This window comes from Geotrypetes seraphini, chromosome 14 (genome assembly GCF_902459505.1).
Source record: "Geotrypetes seraphini chromosome 14, aGeoSer1.1, whole genome shotgun sequence".
NCBI lineage: Eukaryota > Metazoa > Chordata > Amphibia > Gymnophiona > Dermophiidae > Geotrypetes > Geotrypetes seraphini.
The window spans coordinates 30,520,262-30,533,674 of NC_047097.1; the positions used below are offsets into that span (position 1 = coordinate 30,520,262).

General features: G+C 47.5%; 2 protein-coding genes across 3 annotated transcripts in view; one reads left to right on the forward strand and one right to left on the reverse strand.

Moving 5' to 3' along the window:
• Positions 1 to 13,413, reverse strand: part of LOC117347960 (aminopeptidase Ey-like) — a 123,519-nt gene that overhangs the window by 39,803 nt on the left and 70,303 nt on the right. For both annotated transcript variants that reach the window (XM_033919482.1, XM_033919481.1), the window contains one exon: positions 3,377 to 3,504. In XM_033919482.1, coding sequence (XP_033775373.1) covers positions 3,377 to 3,504 — 128 coding nt within the window. The remainder of the gene's footprint in view (positions 1 to 3,376; positions 3,505 to 13,413) is intronic.
• The window catches only part of ZNF710 (zinc finger protein 710), a 613,623-nt gene that overhangs the window by 23,698 nt on the left and 576,512 nt on the right, over positions 1 to 13,413 (forward strand). The window lies entirely within an intron of this gene.

Here is a 13,413-nt window from a genome sequence, read left to right on the forward strand (position 1 = left end):
AACCATTGGCCACAGATCATCTTAAATTTCTTACTTGGAAAGTGGTCTTTCTTATTGCCCTCACCTCTGCCAGGAGGGTCAGTGAGTTACAAGCACTAGTGGCGGACCCACCTTTCACGGTTTTTCATCATGATAAGGTGGTTCTGCGCACACAACCAAAGTTTCTTCTCAAAGTTGTCTCTGACTTTCATCTCAATCAATTGATTGTTCTACCAGTTATTTTTTTCCTAGGCCTCATTCTCATGCGGGAGAAGCGGCCTTGCATACTTTGGACTGTAAACAAGCTTTGGCGTACTACCTAGATCGTACAAAGTCTCACAGAACTTCTCCCCAACTCTTCATCTCTTTCGATCCAAACAAGTTGGTGTGTCCTGTTTCTAAACGAACGATTTGCAACTGGCATGCTCAGACTGGACTGGCACTGGAGAGCCGTGTCACAGCCCATAAAGTTCGAGCTTCTGTTGCTTTTCTCAGATCTACTCCTATTGAGGAAATCTGTAAAGCTGCCATCTGGTCCTCAGTTCATACTTTCACTTCTCACTGTTGTCTGGAGTCTTTCTCCAGAAGGGATGAGGCACTTCGGCCAATCTGTATTATAAAATTTATTTTCTTGAAGGCCAACTCTCCCACCATCCCATTCTGTTAGCTTGGAGGTCACCCATTTGTGAGAATATGCTGCCTGCTTCTCCTGGGATACAGCACAGTCACTTCCCATAACAGGTGTTATCCAGGGACAGCAGGCAGATATTCTCACATCCCACCCACATCCCCGGGTTCGTTTCTTAGCTGGCTTATCTTAACTGAGGGACCGCGCGCCTACGTCGGGTGGGAAGGCACTCGCGCATGCGCGGTGGGGCCATCGAGAACTTTCCAAGTTCTTAAAGTGTCTGTACTGGGGCTCCGTCGGTGACGTCACCCATCAGTGAGAATATCTGCCTGCTGTCCCTAGATAACACCTGTTACGGTAAGTAACTGTGCTTTTTAGAATGTCCGTTTAAAATCCTAGGAGCCTATTTAAAGCTGTGCTAGCTGATTAACTCTTAATTAACTGTTAGTATGGGTGCAGTGAACAGTTAACATCAATGGAGGTGTGCAATAGACCAAGAATTCACCTTCCAATTAATTAATTAATTGATTTATTGAGCTTGCAGGGGAGCTCAGAATGTTTACATGAATTTATTCAGGTACTCGAGCATTATTCCCTGTTTGTCCCTGTGGGCTCACAATCTATCTAATGTATCACATATTAACTGTTAAAAGGGCAAATGGCATGGGGCAGCTAAAGCAATGCAGTTATCCCTCTAGAACTGGAAACATCTGCCATTCAGTTAATGTGCGCTAAAGAAACTCTGTGATAACCAAATAGCAAAATGTTGGGGAGGTCTTGCAGTTTCCACATTTAAAGTTTGGCCATTAATCTATCATAACTGCACAACTTTTTAAAGCTTAAATAGGCCTTTATGGGCAATTCCATAATTGGGCGTGTGGGAGGAGCCTATTCCATAACAGATATTAAGGCCAGGCGTCATCTATACTAGTAAATTAGGGAAGTCTCTTTTCAAAATTACTGAGCTCTGGAATAATTTTCCTGTCCAGTTGTGTGATCTTCAATTATTACGAAAACATTTGAAAACTTGGCTTTATGCAAAATTGTAAACTTTGCTTCCCTCTGTATTATCCCTATTCCTACTATATTTATTCTTTTTAATTCCTGTAAACCGTGCTGAGCTCTTTTTTTATAGAGAAGATGCGGTAAATAAACCTAAGATTTGGTTTAGTTTATTCTATAAATGGTGCTTTAAGTTAGGCGCCTAACTTAAGTGGAAAATGACATTTAAAAATGAATGATAGCATTAGGCTGTTACTGGTGCTTAAAAAAATGTGCCTGCATCTTGGCTACGGAGATGCTTTATGATGCCATATGTCACTGAAGACGTGGCTAATGCTGGAAGTGGCATTAGGCATTGTAAAGTGTCTCCGTAGCAGTGATGCAAAATCCCAGCCTACATTTCCAGCGCCTACCTTTCACAAAGCTGTGATTCTATAAACGGTGCCATTGCATGATTAACACACAGTTTGCTTCTGATGCCAGTGGCGCCACTTGCAGAATCCAGGTCTAAGTGCCTAGGTTCCATTATAGAATATTAGCGTAACCTGAAATTGTCCCACCCCACATCTAGGGCACCTGGACTTAATCCAGCCATAGAGCTGATGTAAGTGTAAACATCTCAATGCAATAAGGCCACATTAACTTAGTGCCCACTTGGGCTCAGGCCCACCCAAAATTTGATCTCCCCAGTCCCTTAGTATGGCTGACAGGGATCCCTAAGCCGTGCCAGCCAAAGACCTCCTTCCTGCCAAATAAACTTACATCTTGGGTGGCCGGTGGCTGTGTCTTCAAGCCACTAGTGCCAGCATGTGCACAGTTTTCATACCTGTGTGAAACTGAGCATGCTTGGTGACTTGGGAAACTGTTGCTGGCTGCCCAAGATGTAAGTTTATTTGACAGAGAGGAGGTCTTGAGCTGGTGGGGCTTGGGGTTCCCTGCCTGCCCAGGCAAGGGGAGGAGATGGAATTTTTCTCCCACCCTAGATCAACTGTCTGGCTATGCCACTGGTGTCACTTTTGTGTGTAAGTGGGATCCCGCCTGTACTTCATCCCTGTGTATGCCTCCCATGTTAATATGCATTACGTCAGTTTTGCAGATACATGCAGAATGGTTCCTAGGCTTTTACACAGATAGGTATGCACATATTTATTTATTGAGATTTTTTAAACTCTGTTTTTCATAAAGAGATTCACCCAAAGTGGTTTACAATACATTGAATTGAAATCAGGTACTCTTAAATATTTTCCCTATGTGTCCCATCAGACTCACAATCTTAGGGTTATCAGACATCCAGATTTCCACGGACATGTCCTCCGGACGGTTATTCAAAACCCAGCACTTTGGGTTTTGAAGAGCTTCTAGTAACAACCAATGTCGGGATGCAACACGGTGACATCATGTGTATGCGTGTGACATCATCGTGTCACACCAGTGCATGCACAGATGCTGTCCCAACGAGCAAACAGGTTGAGAGGGTGGGGCTGGGGCAGAATGGGACGTGACTTGGGCAGAATGGTATGTGGCCAGGCAGAATGGGGTGGGCTGTGGGCAGGGCCAAGGGTCCGAATTTTCATTCCCAAAAATCTGGTAACCTTAATTTTACTTCCATTGCTTTCAGTGGAAGTAAAACTCAGATGTCTTAATCAATCCTCCTTTTCCTGGAGCCATATGGTAACCCTAGTATAAGATCCTCAATGTCTTCTACCTTAGACCTGAATGAGCAGCAGATAAAGCACAGCGGTGTAATACACATATCTGGACACTTACTATGTGATTATTTTGCAATGCTGTAAGAAGCCGTTCCCAGTTTGCTGAGTCATAGTTAACTCTGTAATATCCTTTCACATCAATATTGAGCAGGAGCCATTCATTGGTGATAAAGTCTGGATTGACATCTATTAAAAAAAAGGAAGAATATTTTGTTAGAAACCTCATTTTCAGTCAAAAGAAATGATCTTGAGAGAATAATCAAGATAGTTTCTTTTGACTGAATGATACTGCTGGTCAACTATTTGAATTTAACAAGGAACTGAGTCTGGACTCTACTGGTTTTTTCTAAAATAGGCTGTGGGTTGTGTTGCAAGGACGGCAGCTAAAATGACTACATCATGTTTGTTAACAAGTGGTGGAATTTCAGATCAAAGAAGAAACAAAAAACAATGTGGAGAAATGATGTTTCTGAGATGGACTTTATTAATATTAAATAATATTAAAATTTAGCAAACATAAGAACATAAGAACATAAGAAGTTGCCTCCGCTGAGGCAGACCAGAGGTCCATCTCGCCCAGCGGTCCGCTCCCGCGGCGGCCCATCAGGCCCTTTTGCCTGAGCAGTGGTCCCTGACTAGCTTTATAACCTATCTCTACTCCTATTCCTGTAATTTACCTCTACTCCTATCCCTATAACCCATCTCTACACTTATCTATACCCCTCAATCCCTTTGTCCTCTAGGAACCTATCCAAGCCTTCCTTGAAGCCCTGTACAGTGCTCCTATCTACCATAGCCTCTGGAAGCATATTCCATGTATCCACCACCCTCTGGGTGAAGAAGAACTTCCTAGCGTTTGTTCTAAACCTGTCTCCTTTCAATTTCTCCGAGTGCCCCCTTGTACTTGTTGTCCCCTTTAGTTTGAAAAATCTGTCCCTGTCTACTTTCTCTATGCCTTTCAGGATCTTGAAGGTTTCCGCTTTTCCAGGGAGAACAGTCCTAACTGTTTCAATCTGTCAGTATATGAGAGATTCTCCGTACCCTTTATCAGCTTAGTTGCTTTTCTCTGGACTCCCTCAAGTACCGCCATGTCCTTTTTGAGGTACGGCGACCAGTACTTGACACAGTATTCCAGATGTGGCCGCACCATTGCACGATATAGTGGCAGGATGACTTCCTTCGACCTGGTGGTGATACCCTTTTTAATGATACCCAACATTTTGTTTGCTTTCTTCGAGGCTGCGGCGCACTGCGCTGACGCCTTCAGTGTTGTGTCAACCATCACTCCCAGGTCTCTTTCAAGGTTACTTACCCCAAGTAGTGATCCCCCCCATTTTGTAGCTGAACATCGGGTTTTTCTTCCCCACATGCAAGACCTTGCATTTCCCTATGTTGAAGCTCATTTGCCACTTTTTGGCCCACTCTTCCAGTGTCGTTAGATCCTTTTGGAGATCTTCGCAGTCTTCGCAGTTTTAACCCTGCTGTATAGTTTGGTGTCATCCGCAAATTTAATGACCTCACATTTTGTTCCCACCTCTAGGTCGTTTATGTAGACATTGAACAGGAGCGGTCCCAGCACTGACCCCTGCGGATCCCCACTCGTGACCCATTTCCAGTCTGAGTAGTGCCCCTTTATTCCAACCCTCTGCTTCCTGTCCGCCAGCCAGTTTTTGATCCATCGGTGGACCTCCCCGTGCACCCCGTGGTTCCATATCTTCTTAAGCAGTCTTTCGTGTGGTACCTTGTCGAAGGCTTTTTGGAAGTCAAGGTAAATGATGTCTATAGATTCCCCTTTATCTACCTGGCTGTTTACCCCCTCAAAGAAGTACAATAAGTTTGTAAGGCATGACCTACCCTTACAGAAACCATGCTGACTCGACACTAGCTGCCCATTGTTTTCAATGAGTGTAGATGCTGTCCTTAACCAGCGTTTCCATCATCTTTCCTGGGACCGAGGTCAAGCTCACCGGCCTGTAGTTTCCTGGGTCACCCCTTGAACCCTTCTTGAAGATGGGCGTGACATTCGCTATTTTCCAGTCCTCCGGGATCTCTCCAGTTTTTAGGGATAGGTTGAATATTTGTCGAAGTGGCTCTGCTATTTCGTTCCTTAGTTTCTTGAGTACCCTTGGGTGAATGCCGTCCGGACCCGGCGATTTGTCGCTATTTAGCCTGTCTATCTGCCTGAATACATCCTCTTGGCTTACCTCTAATCTGACCAGCTTAACATCTCGGTCTCCATTTACGATCTCCTCAGGTTCCGGAATGTTGGTTGTGTCTTCCCTCGTAAAGACTGACGTGAAGAACTCATTTAACTTGTCCGCTATCTCTTTTTTATCTTTTACCACTCCCTTTCTGTCTCCATCATCTAAGGGTCCCACTTCCTCCCTAACCGGTTGTTTCCCCTTAATGTACCTGAAGAATGATTTGAAGTTTTTTGCTTCTCCCGCCAGTCTCTCTTCGTATTCTCTTTTGGCTTTTCTAACCACTCGGTGGCACTCCCTTTGGTGTTCTTTGTGCTCCTTATGGTTTTCCTTTGTTCGGTCTTTTTTCCATATTTTGAACGATGATTTCTTGTCACTTATCGCCTTCTTCACTGCATTTGTTATCCACACTGGGTTTTTAGTTCTATTCTTTTTGCACCCTTTCCTGAACTTGGGGACGCACAGGTTTTGTGCTTCGTGCACAGTGTCCTTGAGTAGGTTCCAGGCTTTTTCTACGGACTCCATCTTCCTTGTATTGCCGTTGAGTTTCTTTCCCACCATCTTCCTCATGGCATCATAATTCCCTTTTTTGAAGTTGAGTGCCATCGTTGTGGTTCTTTTCACCTTTACTGATCCAATTTCAAGCCTGCACTGGATCATGTTGTGATCGCTGTTTCCTAGTGGGGCTAATACCGCCACCTCCTTTGCGGGTCCCCCTAGTCCGTTGAAAATTAGGTCAAGAGTAGCGTCTCCCCGTGTTGGTTCTGTGACAAGCTGTTCCATGAAACAGTCCCTCGTGACCTCCAGGAATTTGGTCTCCCTCATGCAGTTTGAGTGCCCAATATTCCAGTCTATCCCAGGGTAGTTGAAGTCCCCCATCACCACCACTCTTCCACTTTTGCATACCTGCCTCAGTTCCGCCTCCAGGTCCTGGTCGATTTCTTCCGGTTGTCCAGGTGGGCGGTAGTACAGACCCAATTTTATGTCTGCTCCAGTTCCTCCCGGTAGCTTAACCCATAGTGATTCCAAGCCATCCGCCCTTACTGTTGTTTCCATCCTGGTTGAGGGTATGGAATCTTTTATGTATAGCGCTATTCCTCCACCCTTTTTGTGTGTTCTGTCTCTCCTGTATAGTTTATACCCTGTTATGGCCACATCCCATTTATTGTCATCAGTCCACCATGTTTCTGTGATTCCAATTATGTCTGTGTCCTTCTTGCTGGCTATGACCTCCAGCTCTCCCATTTTGGCCCTTAGGCTCCTGGCATTAGTGTATAGGCAATGTAAGTCCCGGTTGTTTGCCCTCCCTGTTGGTTTTCCTTGTGTTTTGGCACTCCTGCAGGCCCCCTCATGGGTTGCCAGTCCCCGAGCCTCATCTCGGTCATCCTCCTCCTGCGGTGTGTCTGTGTCGTCCTCAACCTGTTTCCCCGTTTTTGGTTGCCGCTCTGGCTCCTGATGTTCTCCATTGATGCTGCTTGCTAGTTTCATTTGTGCCCTGGGCCCCTGCGTTGCGTCCTTAAGTCCTTTTTCAATAATCTCCCACTCAGTCCCGAGCTCTCTTTCACAATGTCTTTGCCCCTCTGGCTCCTGTTGTTCTTTGTTGATCCCGCTTGCTGGTTCCATTTGTGCCCTGGGCCCCTGCAATGCGTCCATATGTCCTTTCTCCAAAAAGTCCCACTCAGTCCTGAGCCCTCTTATACAATGTCCCTGCTCAGTATCCTTACTTGATACTGTTGTCCGATGTGTCGAGGTCAGATCGACTATCGGCTTTCCCCCTCTCCTCAGTTTAAAGCCAAGTCTATGACGCTCTGGACGTTGCGTGCCAGCATCCTCGTCCCAGCCGTGCTCAGGTGCAGACCGTCTCTCCTGTACAGCTTGCTCTTCCCCAAGAAGGTTGTCCAGTTCCTAACAAAGTGGAAACCTTCCTCTTCGCACCATCTCCTCAGCCAACCGTTCATTGCTTGTAGTTCGCTCTGCCTCCTTGTGTCCGCTCTCGGTACTGGCAGGATCTCTGAGAAGGCTATCTTCCTTGTCCTCAGTTTCAGTTTCCTCCCCAGGATCCTGAACTGGTCAGTTAGTGTAGTCCTGTTGAAGTTCCTTCTGCTGATGTTGTTGGTTCCAATGTGGACTACTACTGCTGTCTCCTCCGTCTCGGCTCCCTCCAGGATCCTCCCAATTTTGTCGATGATGTCCTTCGTTCTTGCCCCCGGGAGACATGTCACTAGTCGGTCCTCTCTCCCTCCGGCTATGTGACTGTCCACTCCTCTCAGGATTGAGTCCCCAACTACGATAGCTGATCTCCCTTTCCTCAGCTGTCTCTCTGGTCTCAGATCTGTGTCGTTTGCGCAGTCCGCTAGTCCTTCCTCCGGGCTCTGTTGGGTCCCCACTTCTGGTCTCAGGTCTGTGTCATTTGCGCAGTCCGCTAGTCCTTCCTCCGGGCTCTGTTGGGTCTCCACCTCATCTGCCTGTCCAGGTCCTCCGCAAGGTCCTACTCCCATGGCGTCTGGTGGATTCTGTTGTCCAACTGTTGGTTCTTTCCTGGTGTGTTGGTAGTCCTGTGCCTCCACCATCCTGCAGGCCTCCTCGATGAACTTCTCGAGCTCTCTAACTTGTTCCGTGATGTGGCTCTCCCTGGTGGTGTCTTCAGTTTCCCAGCACTGCTCCTCTATGGTGCAGAGTCCCTCCAGTTCCTGGACTCTAACCTGCAGTCTCCCGACCTCCCTCTTCAGGCTATCCAGTTCCTGGCATCGACCGCATATGTACGTCCGCCTCCCGGAGGGGAGGTAGTCATACATATGACACCCGGTGCAGTATACTGGATAGCTCTGCTGGGTTCCTGCAGTCTCCATTTGTTTTTTTCTGGTTCCTTTGTCCCTCGGTGTGTGTGAGTGTTGCCTGGCGTGCAGTTAGCTGAAAGAGTAGAGAGAGAAGAGAGAATGAGTAGAGAAGAAGTATTATACAGAAGTTAGATATTAGATATTGCTGCTGGGCTGCCTGGGCTCCTTCTCAAGGCTCCTTCGCAAAGGCGCTCTCGCTAAGGCGAGCGCCTTTGCCGCTCGCCTTCGCCGCGCGCCGAACGGCTGCGCGCCGTTGGCTCTTCTCCTATTAAGGAGGAGCCCGGGCGCTGACGCTGCCTCTGACGTGTTGGGGGGTGGGCGGAGCTCCCTCTCGCCGCTACCCCAGCTGTTAGCCTGCCTGCCCGCCTTCTCCTGCTTCCTCGGCGGCTCTCCTGTCTCCCCCTTCGGCTTTTGCAAGCCTGTCCTGCTCTGCCCTGCTCTCCGGCGCGGTCACAGCACGCGGTCCGAGTCAAGTCGCTCCGTTGGCTCTTCTCCTATTAAGGAGGAGCCCGGGCGCTGACGCTGCCTCTGACGCGTTGGGGGTGGGCGGAGCTCCCTCTCGCCGCTACCCCAGCTGTTAGCCTGCCTGCCCGCCTTCTCCTGCTTCCTCGGCGGCTCTCCTGTCTCCCCCTTCGGCTTTTGCAAGCCTCTCCTGCTCTGCCCTGCTCTCCGGCGCGGTCACAGCACGCGGTCCACATAAAAACCTCTAGGATGCAGTCCCCTGAAAAGCTTTGGATCCTGGACCCAACACGCTCCGTGTTTCGACAAAATGTCTTCTTCAGGGGTCCTTATGAAGTCCTATGGTAAAGATATGTGGATAAAAATGCCAGTCGGAAATAAACTGTTCAGTAGAAGCTGTGTGCAGGACATGGGCTTGGTCCTCGCTTCATACTTTCACCTCTCATTATTGTCTGGATTATTTTTCCAGATGGGATGGCCATTTCGGCCAGGCAGTTTTACAAAATTTATTCTCCTAAATTGGCAACACTCCCACCATCCCATTCTGGTTAGCTTGGAGGTCACCCACATGTGAGAATAGGCTGCCTGCTTGTCCTGGGATAAAGCACAGTTACTTACCATAACAGTTGTTATCCAGGGACAGCAGGCAGATATTCTCACAACCCACCCACCTCCCCTGGTTGGCTTCTGAGGAGATGCGCGCCCTATTACGGGCGGGAAGGCACTCGTGCAAGCGCAGTGCAGCAGTCGCGAACTTTCTAAAAGATTTACAAGCAAGGCTGCTTGCGAGGCTGTCCGCATCCAGGCTCCGTGGATGACGTCACCCACATGTGAGAATATCTGCCTGCTGTCTCTGGACGGTAAGTAACTGTGTTTTATCTACACAGTCACATAGATTGCTTTCCAGAGAACCTTGGTGGCTTAAGCGAAGAGCAAGGTGAAAGATTTCACCAAGACATTAAAACAATGGAAGCCAGATACCAAGGAAGATGGGATGCACATATGATGACAGACTTTTGTTGGAATCTTGTGCGGGATTCTCCTGGCAGATCCCACTCTCGGATGTCTTACAAAAGAAGTTTCTTATGTGTCAAATGACTGGAAAATTAGTATCATAAACTTGTGCTTTGGTATGAAATAAGTAGATTTTTAATATGTTTCCTTCATGCTTACAATATATTAATTTAAACACTACCCTCCCCCCCTTTTACTAAACCACGATAGTGGTTATTAGTTCAGGGAGCCTTGCTGAATGCTCTGCACTGCTTCCAACATTCAAAGAGTTCCTATGAGCATCAGGAGCAGCACGGAGTATTCAGCGCAGCTCCATGCGCTATTAGCCACTATTGCGGTGTAACAAAAATGGGGGGGGGGAGGTACATTTAAAATATCTTAATTTTTTAATGGGCAAGCATAGTGAAGAGTGGTATATGGAACATGTTCTGTATCTCAAAAACTAGAGCCAATAGGAGAAAACTGGGGCCATTTTTGGAATCAGCAGGTCTAACATTTGAGGCACCAAAATGAGTGTTGGCCAATGTTATGTTTGTGAAGGAAATAAATTTTGAGTTTTGTATGCCTCTTATTGGTAAGCAAACATATAAACTTATAAATCTGTAATGTGTAATCATATACCAATAATGTACAAATTTCTTAAATCTTTATAATCTCTTTCTTGGATCATCAGAATTTGGTGCAGCTGTTCCTTCACATTTTTGTGCTAAACAGTCATTACCATAACAGGTTGTACACCTGAGGGTTCTGAGACTTTTCCTCCTATTTTTAGATATGTTTTCTATTGTGGAGTTGTGAAATATTAATATTATCCCAGGACAAGCAGGCAGCATATTCTCTACATGTGGGTGATGTCACCGATGATGTAGACTTGAGGACAGAGGCGGAAAGTGCAAAAGGTAATCTAAAACAGAAGATCTCCTAGGTCACATGGCCTCCACGGTTCACGTGACTCCTTTTGCCAGACTTCATTTCCGTATTCCTCAATGGACTCTGCGTCCCAATGGACCCAGGATTGGGATCCTCTCTCTCGCTGCTTTGTTGTGACTCCTTTGTTGAGGAGATTTCTCTATTGGTGGATGCTCTCTTCCAATTTCTCCAGAGGTTTTCTGTTCCATGCTCCTCCTCCGCAAAAGGTCCTAACGACGGACTCGTCGACCTATGCTTGGGGGGCTCATCTGGACGGTCTGCGCACCCAGGGTCTTTGGTCCCGTGCCGACTGCCTTTGTCACATAAATCTTCTAGAACTTCGAGCGATTTTCTTCGCTCTGAAAGCCTTTTGTCACCTGCTTCACGACCGAGTGGTGCTAGTTCGCACGGACAACCAGGTCGCCATGTATTATATCAACAAACAGGGAGGCACAGGTCCCTGTGCCAGGGGGCGATGCGACTCTGGGATTGGGCCATCCGCCGCAACATATCCATTCAAGCTGTCTACATTCAGGGCCAGCGGAACTGTCTGGCAGACAAGTTGAGTCATCTGCTGCAGCCTCATGAGTGGTCTCTCCACTCCGTAACCCTGCGTCAGGTGTTTGCTCATTGGGGGACTCCAGACGTCGATCTGTTTGCGTCCCCCCTCAATCGCAAGTTGCCCTGCTTCTGCTCCAGGGTTTACACCCCTCTCAGGATCGAGGCGGATGCCTTCCTTCTGGATTGGATGAACGAGTTCCTGTATGCGTTCCCTCTGATTCTGAAGACTCTCATCAAGCTCAAGTCTTTGCGTGCCACCATGATTCTGATTGCTACTCGGTGGCCCCGGCAGCCGTGGTTCTCCGTTCTGTTGCAACTCAGTTCCAGGGAACCTCTTCCTCTGCCTGGTTTTCCTTCTCTGCTTACGCAGAGTCAGGGTTCTCTGCTCCATCCCAACCTTCAGTCTCTGCACTTAACAGCTTGGTTCCTTGAGACTTAATGCCCTTGTTCCAGTTCTCCCAGCCTGTGCTGGATGTCCTAGAGTCATCTCGGAAGGAGTCCACTCGCCAATGTTACCATCAGAAGTGGACCCGCTTTTCTTCCTTGTGTGCTACTAGGCAGCTGGAGCCGCTGTCTGACTCCTTGTCGGCTGTCCTGGATTATCTGTTGCACTTGTCTGGCGCTGAGCTCAAGTCCTCTTCGGTTCGAGTCCACCTTAGTGCCATTGCTGCTTTTCATCAGCTGATTGACGGGAAGCCTATCTCTTTTCATCCTGTGGTTTCCTGCTTCATGAAAGGACTTTTCCACGTTCATCCGCCCCTTAAACCTCCTCCGGTGGTTTGGGATTTTAATGTGGTCCTTGCTCAATTGATGAAACCCCCGTTTGAGCCGCTAGCGCGGGCTCACTTAAAGTATCTTACTTTGAAAGCTGTGTTTCTTATTGCTCTCACTTCTGCCTGTTGGGTCAGTGAGCTTCAAGCCTTGGTAGCGGATCCACCTTTCACTGTCTCCCATCATGATAAGGTGGTTCTCCGTACCCATCCTAAGTTCTTGCCTAAGATTGTTTCTGATTTTCACATCAACCAATCTATTGTTCTTCCTATGTTTTTTCTGAAGCCCCATTCTCACCCTGGGGAAGTGGCTCTACATTCTCTTGATTGTAACCGTGCGCAGGCCTTCTACTTGAAGCGCACCGCTCCTCAGCATTTGGCTCCCCAGATGTTCCTCTCTTTTGATCCTAATCGCTTGGGTCACTCTGTCTCTAAGCGGACCATTTCTAACTGGTTGGCCGCTTGTATTTCTTTCTATTATGCTCAGGCTGGTCTCTCCCTGCTGGGTCGAGTCACAGGCCACAAGGTCAGGGTGATGGCGGCGTCTGTTGCTTTCTTCCGCTCCACTCCTATTGAGGAAATCTGTAAGGCTGCCACTTTGTCCTCAGTTCATACGTTCACCTCTCACTACTGTCTGGATGCTTTATCCAGGCGTGAAGGCCACTTTGGCTAGTCAGTTTTGCAACATCTATTCTCCTAAATTGCCAGCTCTCCCTCCATCTCTTTCTGGTTAGCTTAGAGGTCACCCACATGTAGAGAATATGCTGCCTGCTTGTCCTGGGATAAAGCACAGTTACTTACCGTAACAGGTGTTATCCAGGGATAGCAGGCAGCTATTCTCACAACCCACTCACCTCCCCTGGTTGGCTTCTTTTGTTGCTATCTGAACTGAGGACACGCTGAGGAGACGCATGCCCTAGGCAGGGCGGGAGGGGCACGCGTGCATGCGTGGGCGAATCGCAAGCCTGAAGGTCCTCGAGCAAGTCTGCTTGCGAAAACGTCCACTAGGGGGCTCCGTCCGTGACATCACCCACATGTACAGAATATCTGCCTGCTATCCCTGGATAACACCTGTTACGGTAAGTAACTGTGCTTTGTGGTGATTTTGGGCTTGTCACTTCTATCCTATTTCGTATTTTAGTATACAGTTATCAATAAAAGTGCTGCTAATCTGTAAATTTATGTTAAGTGGCGCATAAAGGTGGATACATAGTTTTAGAATTGCCCATCGCCTATACGTTATTCAATGAAAATTTAACAGACTAAATGTTTTCCAGTTGCTAAGAGCCATTTGTAAAGTCAAAGATAATTTCAACATTACCAAACTTCCGAGTGTTTCCTCTA